Source organism: Astatotilapia calliptera, chromosome 12, assembly GCF_964374335.1.
Source record: "Astatotilapia calliptera chromosome 12, fAstCal68.1, whole genome shotgun sequence".
Lineage (NCBI taxonomy): Eukaryota > Metazoa > Chordata > Actinopteri > Cichliformes > Cichlidae > Astatotilapia > Astatotilapia calliptera.
This window is the reverse complement of record NC_137433.1, coordinates 7,620,209-7,635,013: the sequence shown is the minus strand read 5'-3', so window position 1 is coordinate 7,635,013 and position 14,805 is coordinate 7,620,209. Positions and strand designations below refer to the sequence as shown.

The following is a 14,805-nucleotide window of genomic DNA, read 5'->3' as shown; positions in this document are numbered from 1 at the left end:
GCAACCATCTTATTTCAAAAAATTATCCACTTCCTCTGTTTTAAGATAAATAAAACGTTCCTTTTTTATAAAGCCTATAGTTAGCAATAAAAATAAACCTTAATTAAAATCAAATTGAATTGGATTAAACTGAATTTTTGCTTCCTTGTATGTTTTTGTTCCAAGAAAAAAAATGGAAAACTGCCTATTTCACCTGTTATGTAAAAGTGAGCCTTTAGAAGAGTAACACTTGCCCTCAGTCTCAAATTATCGAATCTCCGATAAATTTGGAGCAAAAACAGTCTTTACTTGTTAATGTGTTAAGTGAATTTCAGTCTGGCATTAGAACGGGGCACAGTACAATTACTACTGCTTCAGAAATGATCTTGTGGATTGAACTGTAGACAGTAATTTGGGCTGCCAAAAAGGGCATCTAAGAACTAAGTCATGTTTTGCTTGGGGATCAAATACTTATTTCTCACAATGATAGGTGAATCAATTTGTAACTTTTATGTAATGTGTTTCTTCTGGATTTTTGGTTGATGTTCTGTCTTTCTAAATTGAAATGAAACAACCATTAAAAATAGAGACTGTTTTTCATTTCATTGGAAGTGAAACTTACAAATTGGCAACTTACAAATTCAGCAGGGGATCAAATAATTGGTCCCTCCACTATGTATGTGTTACCTTATGACTGACTGCTAAACTGTCTTGGGTATATCCTCAATTTTTTTTTTCTAAATTTGATCCTAAAGTATGTGAGAGTTTAAAGCTATATTGATGAGCTGTATCCACTGTTATACAGTTAAAAGGTTATTGCCGTGCCATTGCCAGACTTGTTTAATTTCCCCCAGGGATCAATAAAGTATTCTGATTCTGATTCTGATTGCCATGCCACTTCTGCTGGTCTAGTTTCCTTTGTGCTTCGTTGTGATAAACATAACAATATTAGCACAATCTGTTGGCATATTTTGTGCTATCACACATGCAGATCGCATCTTGGAAGCACATGGTGTTTACAGCAGTGTCAATTCATGGCCTCCTGTTATTGCATAATCATCTAGTTAGGTCACGCATTACATGTTGTGTCTGTCTGTGCTCGTTATAAAATGAAGTGCCATAAATAAGACTTCTTCCATGCATGAGACCTCAGCTATATTGTCATGAATTGCTGTGTGAAGCAGGCAGGATAGGACAGAAATGCAGACTCACACTCAGAACAGCTTTATTGCTGGACGCCAGGAATACAAAACTTATTAAACTGGGAATACACATGAACTACACAGGCAGGCAGAGCACACAGCGGGGAAATGAGGGAGATCACGACACAGGACAGAGGGAGACGCAGACATAAATACACACCAGGGCAAACGAGGGAACAAACTACTGGAGGGGACCCAGCCGAACGTGATCTAACTAACGAGACACGGGGACACAAAACTGAACATGATGCACACCAGACAGAAGACTATCAAAGTAAACCAGGAATCACTAAGACAGAGACCAAGTCACACAACTTGACACGGGAGCTGGGAGGAAAGAAAATTCAGGGAGATGAGACGGACCAGGGAGATAACGGGAGGAGACAACGAGGGGGACACGGAAACAGTTAAGGGAGACGAGACACAGAGAGAGAGCGAGGGAGTGCACATAGTCAAACAGGGTACATTTCATCCTTCTTTTGTCTTTTTTTGTTGTTACTTATTAGCTTTCTTTTGTTGGCCACTTTGAAGATCACTTTGTGTCTAAATATGTTTGAAGTGTTCACAGTATTCTTTTATCTTTTCTGCAGATTTTGATGTGCTGTAATGCAGTTAAAGTTTTGCCCTGTTTTATATTTGTTTCCCACGTCAGAGCTTTTTGTCACAGATAAGTCTTCTTACAGATAAGTCCTAACGAGAAACAGTGGAAGGCTTGGTTTGACAAGGAGGCCCCAGAGGAGGAAGTAGTCCCAAACTCCTATGACCAGTCTCTTGACTGTTTTAGACGGCTGCTCCTCATACGCTGCTGGTGTCCTGACAGGACCATCGCACAAGTAAGGAGAGACATGTTTATGCATGGCTATAGAGGACAGATACAATGATTAAATTCAGTTTTCTTTATATAATGCCAATTCAAAACAAAAAGTTCCTTGGAACATTAATATTGTAATAACTGTTATAAGTTCCCCTGTGAACAAGCCTTTGGTGACGGTGCTCCAGAATTAATGATCGGGTCCTTGGCAGAAGCTGGTTTAGGTTCAGAAAGGGAGGCCATCTACTGCGACTGGTGAGGGGTAAAGAGGAGAGAGAAAAGGAGAACATAGAGAGACCAAGGACAAAACATAAACTACAGGAGTGAGAAGGGAAATATTAACAGTATGAATATCGCAGTGTAAACTTTAAAAGCATCAGAAGAGTCTAACCAGCCTATAGCAGCATAGGATGGCTAAGGGTCACCCAATCCATTTTCTTTAATTAGAAAGCCAAACATTGGTTGTCTGGTCTGTTTTTTGGTCATGCTTTTGCCTACTTTATAATATACAACACAACAAGTAGAACAGGCAATGTAAATCTACTTTTCTCATTTCTATCATAGTGCATTTTCAATAGTATACTGTAGACTGCAATTAAAATTAATAATTACCACTAAAGAAAGAGAAAAGGCTTAAAGTTGCTAATCTGAGAGTTAATGGCTTAAAGCTTGGGAAGCGATACCTCCTGACTTAAAAATACAGCTACATAAATGAGACACGGACCACAAAACAAGAATGTATAATCTCTTAATCTTCACTGAAAGCTGCTTGGTCAAAGCTCTTCTTGAGATAAGAAGCAGCTTGTGTAACTTGTTGTTATACAGCTTTCACCCTCCAGCCTGCTGTGCCTGAATATTTACAGTGGCTAAAAGATATTCAGTTTTACTGATGGATAACTTTCTGGCCCACTGAAGACAAGCCTGGAGTCCAATTTATTTAGTTAAACTCACAGTCCAGTCCACAGTTGCCCTAGCCTTAAGGGTAAAAAGAGTTAGCCAGTAAAGAAAATGCTTTGAAGAATTATCTCAGTTCTCAGCTTTCTAGAAAGTAAATTTATTCCAATATATACTATTGGACTACTTTGCTCAACTCTTTGCATTACAAAGCATTTAAAAAATTACATCTGCTTTGCATCATATTCTTTCCTTTAGGCCCGTAAATACATAATGGACGCAGTAGGGGAGAAATACACTGAAGGGGTGATTCTTGATTTAGAGAAGATGTGGGAGGAGTCGGACCCACGAACACCTCTCATCTGCTTCCTTTCAATGGGCTCAGATCCAACTGACTCCATTATAGCACTCGGGAAGAAGCTGAAAATCGAGACCCGTTATGTATCCATGGGTCAAGGACAAGAGGTCCACGCACGCAAGCTTCTGCAGCAAACTATGGCTAATGTGAGTGGTGAGATATTACTGCTGTTTTAGCAATACAGATGTTCTGTCTCTAAAAATGTGGTTTGGAATTTATAGAAATTATTTAGGGTTTTCTTGAACTCCTCATTTATAGTCTTCGTCATGGATGATAGGCATACTACTGTGTTTGTCCCCAGGGTGGCTGGGCCTTACTCCAGAATTGCCACCTGGGTTTGGACTTCATGGATGAGCTCATGGACACTGTGACAGAGACAGACTTTGTCAACAACAGCTTCCGCCTTTGGATGACCACTGAGGTCCACAGACACTTTCCCATCACACTTCTCCAGATGTCCATCAAGTTCACCAATGAACCACCACAGGGCCTCAAGGCAGGGCTTAAGAGGACATATGGCGGTAGGTTTGGCTCACTTAAGCTCACATTAAAGAAGTCCAGAAATACTAGCCAGTTTAATAGATCCAATTTATCTATGTGATAAAGAAAGAGGACCTAAGAGAATGAAATATATTCCAATATTGATGTGTACATTTGGAGATGCAGATATACAAAACACCTCTACTTCGTGATATCCATGATAGGAATAAGTAAGTGAATAAAAAGATGGAAATGTGGGAGAAACACCTGTTTGATGCTATATTTATTGTATTCCGGATTTTGTTTTTTACCCATGTTACCCAAGGTTAGTAAAATTTTAAACAAGTCTGAGTTATCTAGTCTGTGTTTTGGTCCAAAACAAGGGTGAAGAAAGAAAAGAATCTTTAAAATGTAGAAACCAGCTGTCTTTTCCTGGCTCAGATGACATGGTTCCTGGAGGGGAATTGAGATCGTATCTACAGCTTGAATTTTTTTTTTTTTTTTTATAGAAAACAAGCAGAAAAAAAAAACAAAGCAACATACTAAACACAACACCATCGCATTAATCTAGCTAAGTGTAAACAGCAGTAAATACTAAATATTCAATGTTGTTGTGCAGCACGCAGGACAGATGTGCGTCGAAGTAGCAGCCAAGAAAGGTGTAATTTGGGTCTACGAGCAGTGAACACCCGTGTGCATACCTGTGTGGATCCGCGCGCTTGCATTCCAAAGGTTTCTCCATGTAATGATCTGCTAGGGAATTCTGATTTCGATTAGTAATTGCAGTTTGGTATTATATCAGAAAGAAGGTATTATTTTGACTGACATATTCAGTTCACTATCTTTTCTCCCACATTTACACAACAAATCCTAACTGTTCGCTAAAAAGGAAATCTGTGTGTGCATGTTTGTGCAATGCTTGGTTTTAGAAGTAACTGACTTTATTCAGTTATGGATTATTTCAATACATTTCTGTAGATGTTACACTTAGCCTCCTTTTGGGCATGCAGTACATCTTTTTGACCTGCATGTCCCTGACCAGGTATAAACCAGGACCTTTTGGATGTCAGTAACATGGCGCAGTGGAGGCCGATGCTGTATGCAGTAGCCTTTCTTCACAGCACAGTTCAGGAGAGAAGGAAATATGGCCCCCTGGGATGGAATATTCCCTATGAGTTCAACCAGGCTGATTTTAATGCCACTGTCCAGTTTGTTCAAAACCATCTTGATGACATGGATATTAAGAAGGTAGGTAGAGTAATGCTTATTATTCTGTGTGATTAGGACTCTTGACCATAAAAAAATGTTAAAAGGGTTGAGATTTAAAGAAAGGATATTGTAAATACTTATCAACAACAGCCATCTGCTGGGAGTTTTAGAGCTTTCTGACTGTGTATGTATTCAGTCTGCTCACAAATTATATTGCACATTCATGAACAATTTTTTTGTCATCCTTTATCACTGTTTTATCATCTCCTTAGGGTGTGTCCTGGAACACAGTTCGATACATGATTGGAGAGATTCAATACGGTGGTCGTGTGACCGACGACTATGACAAGCGCCTCCTCAACACCTTTGCCAAGGTGTGGTTCAGTGAGGAAATGTTTGGACCTGCATTTAGCTTCTACAAGGGCTACAGCATCCCAAAGTGCTCCAGTGTTGACCAGTATCTAACATACATTCAGGTCAGTCTCTAAAAATAAGACATTTCTTAGTGCAACGTGTCTGCCAGAACTCCCACTGTGTCAGTGACTGAAAATTCATCTGTTTCCAGACTATTTCTCTTTTTTTCTCACTCAAAGTTAAGTTCTGTGATATACAGTGTTGGGTAAGTTACTTTAAATGAGTAACTTAGTTACATTACTAGTTACTTCTATCAAAAGTAACTCAGTTACTTCAAGTTACTCGTTACTTTCAGAGTAACTAGTTACTAGGGAAAGTAACTTTGGTTTTACTCAGAATTCTCTTGTTAATGTGTTGCTTCCGTAACTGGATACCCAGCAAGATTCTTCTTCTAGCTTGCTTACTTACCACAAGTGCACTGTGCCACCTACCAATAGAAAGGAAAAAATAATGTGCACATTTCCACGAGAGAAATCCCACGCCTGATTCTATCCTAGCCTGCTTTTTACATCCAACACAAAAACTGCAGTCGTGGTGCTTTCGATTGTACTCAGAACTCGGAAATTCTGCCTTCTGAATAGGAAGATGTAGGTAACACCAGACTGCAGATGAGCTGCATACAGGGCTGGACTGGGACAAAAAAATCGTCCCGGGCATTTTGACTAGAGACCGGCCCACCATTATAGGAAAAATCATAAAGCCTTTGAATGAAAATAAATACTGTTGTGACAGTGATGTACACTGTTCTGATGGTATATATGCATCAATCTATCAATTGTTTGTTGTAAGACTCAGATAATTATTTTTTTAAAAGTGAGACATTTTAAATGAGAATAAGAAAGTATTTCCTTGTGCCCCCCTTTCCCTTTTAATTCCCTACATGGACCCCTGGCAACACTTTGCTAGACCCGCCCCTGCACAGTTACCAGCTGTCAGCTGCTTAGAAAAGGATCCTGGTGTTATTTATCTCTCAGAAACAGTTCATAACTTCCCTTCAACTCATTCATGTTAACTAAAAGGTAAACCTGTTTCTCCATCACAGCTCTGATGATTCAGTAAGGACATCTCCTGGTTTCATCTTCATGTTTCCCACTCACCACATATCCAAACCGACATCATGACCAGCAGCTTTACAGCTGTGGCTCCAGCAAACATCAGCTGATACTAGAAATTAATATTAAATAAATTCTAACAACAGCTGATCAAGCTTAAAAGTGCTGCTGTTGTTTAGCGCAACATCCGCTGGTTTCCTCTTTCTGCCGCAAAGTGGGCGATAAATAAACAAGAGAGAAAAGCCGATCAGCTGATCATTGATCAGTTTCATGATTGAAGTAGAAACAGGAGAGGGAGGGTGAGAGGATGAGAGAAGAAGAGGCAGCTGTGCAGCGTAAACACAGAATAACTCCAGCTTTGTGTCTTTTTCATTGTAGCTGAAGTCCGGGACAAACTGTTCCTTTTCACCTCAATAAGAAACGCGTAATATTTTCTCTGAATACCAGACGATTCTGTTTTTTACGGGACGGTTGGCAACTCTAATAATTAACCTTATGAACAAAATAAAGTTCAACATCAGTAACATAGCACCCACCCAGCTGTATAGAAACTCCGTCATGCTAGCTAGCACGCAGTACAAAAAAGTCAGCATAACGAAAATAAACTCCACCTAAACTTGGTTCATATCTGACCCAGATGGACTGCAGGTTATAACTTCTTACCTGAAGTTCAGTTCACCTGACACTGGGACCGGCGGCCGCTTCGGGTCTCTCCTCTTGCCTCCCTTTCTCTCATCCACCTGCTGGCTTCCACCACTTGCTAATGTTATTGAATCTGTGGAAGCTCCGCGATAGCCACCACACGAAGTAACGAATAACGAGCCTATCTAAATCCCAGTAACGAGTAACGCGTTCCTGGTTTTGGCATAATAACTAGTTACCGTGCTCGTTACCACAATAATAACGTAGTTACTGTAATGCGTTACTTAATAACGCGTTAGTCCCAACACTGGTGATATATTTATTGTTTAGCGGGGTGTCATTTATTTATTTATTTATTTGTTGTTGCTTTCTTGTGATGTGCTCTTGTTACATCCAAAATGCACTCTATGTGAGATTTCACAGATTATATATATGAGTTATTAGTGTGCTTAACTTGTAGGTGTGTGTGTGTCTAGGGGCAGTTCCTGAGCTTGTTTCATTAAAGGTAGTTTCATTATGACGGATGCTTATGGCTGTCAGGCTCAGCAGGCCCATTGTATTTGTGCTGCTTCTTAAACTGAGAATGACAACACAGCCTTAGAAAACTCATGCACAAACCTATACATATGCATTCAACGGCATGCACATATAGCACATTAAATCTGTAAATGTTGGGCAATTTCAATTTTTTTTACATATTTTACTTCTGTATGCTGCCAAGACTTGATGTTAAATGAAAGTTTCCACTCGTAGCTTTTATTAAAGATGTTAAACAGAAGTCTTGCATCATCTGTTCATGAATTGAAGCCCTTTTAGTACCCAGTTATGAATTGGACAAAGTTGCATAAGGATTGTTTTTAGTATTTGGATGAAAATTATTTACATGAAGTCCAGAACCCATAGTCATCATCAAATGCCTTGCTGAAGAATTAAAAGAACACAGCAAGGGATGCAGGCCATTCTGTCTAGTATAAGCTATCTCTGTTTTTCTGTCACCATCCATTTTTCTTTCCGTATTAGCCACCATCCTGATGTTTTACCCTGTCTGAAAACAGAATCCATCACGACTGAAGAAAGTATGATACATCAATAACCACTTGCTGAAGTTGCTGAACAAGCAAAAAACAAACTTGCAGAAATGTGGTTATCTACTGGTACTGTCACACATTTTGAAGTGTTCTAGTTCAGCAGATAAAAGAATTGAGGTGAAACCTGTGAAATTGAAACATTCTCTGTTTAGAAGGGCAAATGTATATCTGCTAAATCATGCTGTAAACTGGGTTAAGAACTGTCCCAAATATAAAACAAAGCAAGACAAAACATTTGTCATCAGCTGGTTTTGTCTAACTGATCATATTTAAGTATTATACAGTACTTAAAAACAACACAACGCTGTCACGCTGATGGTAAAAACACAGGCCTTTAACACAGTGCCGCTGTGCCACTTTATTTTTTAACAAAACACTACGCTTTATGTATAAAGAACTGCCTATTCTACTACTTATTGAAGAAAAAGAATCCACAAAAGATTATTTTTACTTTCTTTTATTTGTTCCAGATAAATTATAAATTATTTTTTAAAAAGCAATGAAATGCATCAGATGTCTCCCATGCTTTCTTTTCTGCTGTAATTTTTTTTTTTTGAACATAAATTGGTCTATTGAAAATAAAATGTAGTAAGAACCACTACATTTTTTCAATAGGCCAATTTATGTTTAAGAAAACCCCAACAATCAAATGATCTCATCTGAGCAAGCACTGGGCGACGGTGGGAAGGAAAAACTCCTTTGTCTTAAAAAGAAGAAACCTTCGACAGAACCAGGCTCAGATGGTGCGGCTTCTGTCAAGACCGGTTGGGGGTTAGGTAGTTAAAAAACTACTCTAACGGTACAGCACTACAGCTTTTTGGTGGAAATGGGTGGAAGGATGGGTGTTACACCTCGTTTCATTGGAGGTCTTACAGGTGGTCGGGGTGTAGATTCAGCTTTTTTACAAATAGGTGGCAGAGGGACAGGACTAGGTCGTGGAATTATAACTAGTTGGGTGGGAATAGGTTGTCTGTGAAGGTTCTCAGTCATGGGAATAGGTTGCTTTCCACTTCTGGATATAGGTGGAACACACATCCTACGAAAAGGTGGTAGGTTGTCGGTCGAGAAAGTTTCCTTTTTCGTTGGTTGTGTGACTTGAGGAGCGGGTGTCAACTTTGTCTTTTTCGGTCTAATGGGTGGCAGTGGAGTCCGCTGTAACTGTTGTTCGTCAGATGCATCTTCCCTGCCTACGTAAATGTATTTATGTTCCTCAAAAAGGGCAATGTCTTTTTCAACTTGACTCATTGCCTCTTCGAGAAACATTTTGTAATTGTATTTTTTGTGCTGTGAAGGGGAGATAGTAAAAGGGAGGGATTGATATTCAAAGTTTAGCTCATTAAACCTCCTCTTTAGGCCCTGGAGAATGTTTTGTTTCTCCTGTTCGGCCAGTGGTTTAACTGTTTCCTGTTGTTTTGTTAACCAGGCATCATTGTCCTGCTTAGCCTTTTCTTTCTCTGCCTTTCTTCTACGCAGGTAGCCTGGAACGATTCTGTAATCGTTTTTCTGTAAATAAAAGGGGACAAGTCCAGATTTCTCAAGGAGCTGCTTGTCCCCTTTGCGTGTATCCACACAAGCAGGTTGAGCCATGACTTTCTTCATGCCTGTGTGTTCTGGTTTTTTCCTGAATGTGTGTTCAGGTTTTTCGCCTTCTGGCCTCTGTGGGCACATTTCGCGATGAGATGGGGCCTTAACTGTTCTTGGCACCATGGTCCTGTGTTCATTTTTATATTTATTTTCTAATACAATTGCTTCCCTGTATTTAGAAATATACATTTTAGGTTTGGGTGGAGGAAGAGTACTCTACTTTGGGAGAAGGTTATAAGCGCTTTCATCTGAAAACACAATTCAATCGCTAGCTTAAATTCACCTGCAAGGGAATTCTACAACTGTGTGTCGAGGCACCCCTATTTATAGATTTTTATGGCCTGGCATGTGACATCATGGTGGCCTGGCTTGTGACATCATGGTGGCCTGGCATGTGACATCATGGTAGCCTGTCTTTGTTCTGTCATTTAAGCCCCACCCCCCTGGTTACTGTTGCTATTGTAACTATTATATTATGAATGCTGGTAGCTAGCATTCCACACACACACATACACTTTTTGCCAAGGTTCCAGCTGCAGTCACCAAGACATGTAAATGTATTTAGTAACCCTCTGGGGTCCAGAGTATAATTGGCCGTTTTTGACTACTTTAGATTTTACCTCTATATTTCACCTTTAAAAAAATCTTCTTCTTTTTTTTTTTGGCACAACCTCAAATATCTGAAATTTGAGTTAATTTTTCATTTATACTATATTTGCACAATAGATCTAAATTCAGACAAAAAAAATTCAAAATCCGAGTAGAAAATACTTGTCATTTTTACTGTAAAAGCCACAAACATGTTTAAGGAATTGTTTTCATAACTTGAAATGCGAATAGAAGTTGTACATTTGTAAAAATTATGCACAAGTTTTGCAAACAACTTTATGTTCAGTATAATATATGCAGGTTTTCTTCCTGAATACTATCGTTGTTTATATTTACTGCGGGAAGAAACGGTTTTTATAAGGAAAAACACTAGAAAGCACTCAGTCCCCCTCCCAACTCCCCCAGCCTTTCCTATTGGTGAAAAAATATACCATGTGGACCAATCAAAAAATGATAGGGCAACATAGCATTTAGTTGTTTACGAAGGCGGGCAGGTGTATACATATAGTTTGAGTCTGACGGCTCTTTGTTTGCTTCTCATCTGTAAACTCTGCATACTCTCTCATGTGATTCAGTTTGTTTTGAAAAGTCTCAACAGGATCTTGAGCTTTATTGTGAAAGGTTTACGTGGAAAACAAACAAGCGTACAGCGGAACCACGCGATGGTTTTACCGTCATTGTTGCTAACGAAAACACGTAAAAACAGGCACTTGCCCGCCCATAGTGTGGTTATATTAAATATAAGAGAAAGAGAGAACTTTAAGAAATTAATATAGCCACTAAGGTGACCGTCAAAACGATGAAAAATACTGCTGTAAACAGTTTATTTTACGACATCACGAAACAAACGATAGCGTAATAGGAAACGATAGACATTTTTATATCGTCATTTGATATATATCGTTATATCGAACAGCCCTAACATACACTCTTATATTTGTACATATATTTATTCTTATAATTCTCAGATTTACCCATTCGTATATTTTGCTTGTTCTTATGTTATTGTATTTTGCACACCTCTGTTGCACACACTTAAGAATTTCGCTCACATGTGCTGTACCAGTGTACCTGCACATGTTATGTGATACGGGAAATCTCCAATTTTTTTTTATTTTGTTTTTTTTGAGATTAAATAATATACCATTGTAAAGACGACACAAGAGTTCCAGAGGCTCTTCTGGGAGCCAGAGTCGACCAGAAAACGTTTCCCCAAGCTTGAGTCCTCTATGAAGAGCAGCCTTTCCTTATCGGCAGCGGTCACAGCCGCTACAGAGCGCTGGCAGGCTTGTTTCCCTGGGCCTTAAAACTGCAAAGGCGGCACGGTGCTGTCACGCTGATGGTAAAAACACAGGCCTTTAACACAGTGCCGCTGTGCCACTTTATTTTTTAACAAAACACTACGCTTTATGTATAAAGAACTGCCTATTCTACTACTTATTGAAGAAAAAGAATCCACAAAAGATTATTTTTACTTTCTTTTATTTGTTCCAGATAAATTATAAATTATTTTTTAAAAAGCAATGAAATGCATCAGATGTCTCCCATGCTTTCTTTTCTGCTGTAATTTTTTTTTTTTGAACATAAATTGGTCTATTGAAAATAAAATGTAGTAAGAACCACTACATTTTTTCAATAGGCCAATTTATGTTTAAGAAAACCCCAACAATCAAATGATCTCATCTGAGCAAGCACTGGGCGACGGTGGGAAGGAAAAACTCCTTTGTCTTAAAAAGAAGAAACCTTCGACAGAACCAGGCTCAGATGGTGCGGCTTCTGTCAAGACCGGTTGGGGGTTAGGTAGTTAAAAAACTACTCTAACGGTACAGCACTACAGCTTTTTGGTGGAAATGGGTGGAAGGATGGGTGTTACACCTCGTTTCATTGGAGGTCTTACAGGTGGTCGGGGTGTAGATTCAGCTTTTTTACAAATAGGTGGCAGAGGGACAGGACTAGGTCGTGGAATTATAACTAGTTGGGTGGGAATAGGTTGTCTGTGAAGGTTCTCAGTCATGGGAATAGGTTGCTTTCCACTTCTGGATATAGGTGGAACACACATCCTACGAAAAGGTGGTAGGTTGTCGGTCGAGAAAGTTTCCTTTTTCGTTGGTTGTGTGACTTGAGGAGCGGGTGTCAACTTTGTCTTTTTCGGTCTAATGGGTGGCAGTGGAGTCCGCTGTAACTGTTGTTCGTCAGATGCATCTTCCCTGCCTACGTAAATGTATTTATGTTCCTCAAAAAGGGCAATGTCTTTTTCAACTTGACTCATTGCCTCTTCGAGAAACATTTTGTAATTGTATTTTTTGTGCTGTGAAGGGGAGATAGTAAAAGGGAGGGATTGATATTCAAAGTTTAGCTCATTAAACCTCCTCTTTAGGCCCTGGAGAATGTTTTGTTTCTCCTGTTCGGCCAGTGGTTTAACTGTTTCCTGTTGTTTTGTTAACCAGGCATCATTGTCCTGCTTAGCCTTTTCTTTCTCTGCCTTTCTTCTACGCAGGTAGCCTGGAACGATTCTGTAATCGTTTTTCTGTAAATAAAAGGGGACAAGTCCAGATTTCTCAAGGAGCTGCTTGTCCCCTTTGCGTGTATCCACACAAGCAGGTTGAGCCATGACTTTCTTCATGCCTGTGTGTTCTGGTTTTTTCCTGAATGTGTGTTCAGGTTTTTCGCCTTCTGGCCTCTGTGGGCACATTTCGCGATGAGATGGGGCCTTAACTGTTCTTGGCACCATGGTCCTGTGTTCATTTTTATATTTATTTTCTAATACAATTGCTTCCCTGTATTTAGAAATATACATTTTAGGTTTGGGTGGAGGAAGAGTACTCTACTTTGGGAGAAGGTTATAAGCGCTTTCATCTGAAAACACAATTCAATCGCTAGCTTAAATTCACCTGCAAGGGAATTCTACAACTGTGTGTCGAGGCACCCCTATTTATAGATTTTTATGGCCTGGCATGTGACATCATGGTGGCCTGGCTTGTGACATCATGGTGGCCTGGCATGTGACATCATGGTAGCCTGTCTTTGTTCTGTCATTTAAGCCCCACCCCCCTGGTTACTGTTGCTATTGTAACTATTATATTATGAATGCTGGTAGCTAGCATTCCACACACACACATACACTTTTTGCCAAGGTTCCAGCTGCAGTCACCAAGACATGTAAATGTATTTAGTAACCCTCTGGGGTCCAGAGTATAATTGGCCGTTTTTGACTACTTTAGATTTTACCTCTATATTTCACCTTTAAAAAAATCTTCTTCTTTTTTTTTTTGGCACAACCTCAAATATCTGAAATTTGAGTTAATTTTTCATTTATACTATATTTGCACAATAGATCTAAATTCAGACAAAAAAAATTCAAAATCCGAGTAGAAAATACTTGTCATTTTTACTGTAAAAGCCACAAACATGTTTAAGGAATTGTTTTCATAACTTGAAATGCGAATAGAAGTTGTACATTTGTAAAAATTATGCACAAGTTTTGCAAACAACTTTATGTTCAGTATAATATATGCAGGTTTTCTTCCTGAATACTATCGTTGTTTATATTTACTGCGGGAAGAAACGGTTTTTATAAGGAAAAACACTAGAAAGCACTCAGTCCCCCTCCCAACTCCCCCAGCCTTTCCTATTGGTGAAAAAATATACCATGTGGACCAATCAAAAAATGATAGGGCAACATAGCATTTAGTTGTTTACGAAGGCGGGCAGGTGTATACATATAGTTTGAGTCTGACGGCTCTTTGTTTGCTTCTCATCTGTAAACTCTGCATACTCTCTCATGTGATTCAGTTTGTTTTGAAAAGTCTCAACAGGATCTTGAGCTTTATTGTGAAAGGTTTACGTGGAAAACAAACAAGCGTACAGCGGAACCACGCGATGGTTTTACCGTCATTGTTGCTAACGAAAACACGTAAAAACAGGCACTTGCCCGCCCATAGTGTGGTTATATTAAATATAAGAGAAAGAGAGAACTTTAAGAAATTAATATAGCCACTAAGGTGACCGTCAAAACGATGAAAAATACTGCTGTAAACAGTTTATTTTACGACATCACGAAACAAACGATAGCGTAATAGGAAACGATAGACATTTTTATATCGTCATTTGATATATATCGTTATATCGAACAGCCCTAACATACACTCTTATATTTGTACATATATTTATTCTTATAATTCTCAGATTTACCCATTCGTATATTTTGCTTGTTCTTATGTTATTGTATTTTGCACACCTCTGTTGCACACACTTAAGAATTTCGCTCACATGTGCTGTACCAGTGTACCTGCACATGTTATGTGATACGGGAAATCTCCAATTTTTTTTTATTTTGTTTTTTTTGAGATTAAATAATATACCATTGTAAAGACGACACAAGAGTTCCAGAGGCTCTTCTGGGAGCCAGAGTCGACCAGAAAACGTTTCCCCAAGCTTGAGTCCTCTATGAAGAGCAGCCTTTCCTTATCGGCAGCGGTCACAG

At 39.1% G+C, this 14,805-nt stretch overlaps 2 protein-coding genes across 2 annotated transcripts in view; one reads left to right on the top strand and one right to left on the bottom strand.

Moving 5' to 3' along the window:
- LOC145432343 (dynein axonemal heavy chain 5-like) overlaps positions 1–5,459 on the top strand; it is a 41,823-nt gene extending 36,364 nt beyond the window's left edge. The window contains exons 27-31 of the mRNA XM_080309107.1: positions 1,865–2,014; positions 3,145–3,390; positions 3,546–3,765; positions 4,767–4,972; positions 5,206–5,459. Coding sequence (XP_080165233.1) covers positions 1,865–2,014; positions 3,145–3,390; positions 3,546–3,765; positions 4,767–4,972; positions 5,206–5,421 — 1,038 coding nt within the window. The 3' untranslated portion in view covers positions 5,422–5,459. The remainder of the gene's footprint in view (positions 1–1,864; positions 2,015–3,144; positions 3,391–3,545; positions 3,766–4,766; positions 4,973–5,205) is intronic.
- LOC113021508 (dynein axonemal heavy chain 5-like) overlaps positions 1–14,805 on the bottom strand; it is a 132,202-nt gene that overhangs the window by 42,552 nt on the left and 74,845 nt on the right. The gene's annotated exons all lie outside the window — the stretch shown is intronic.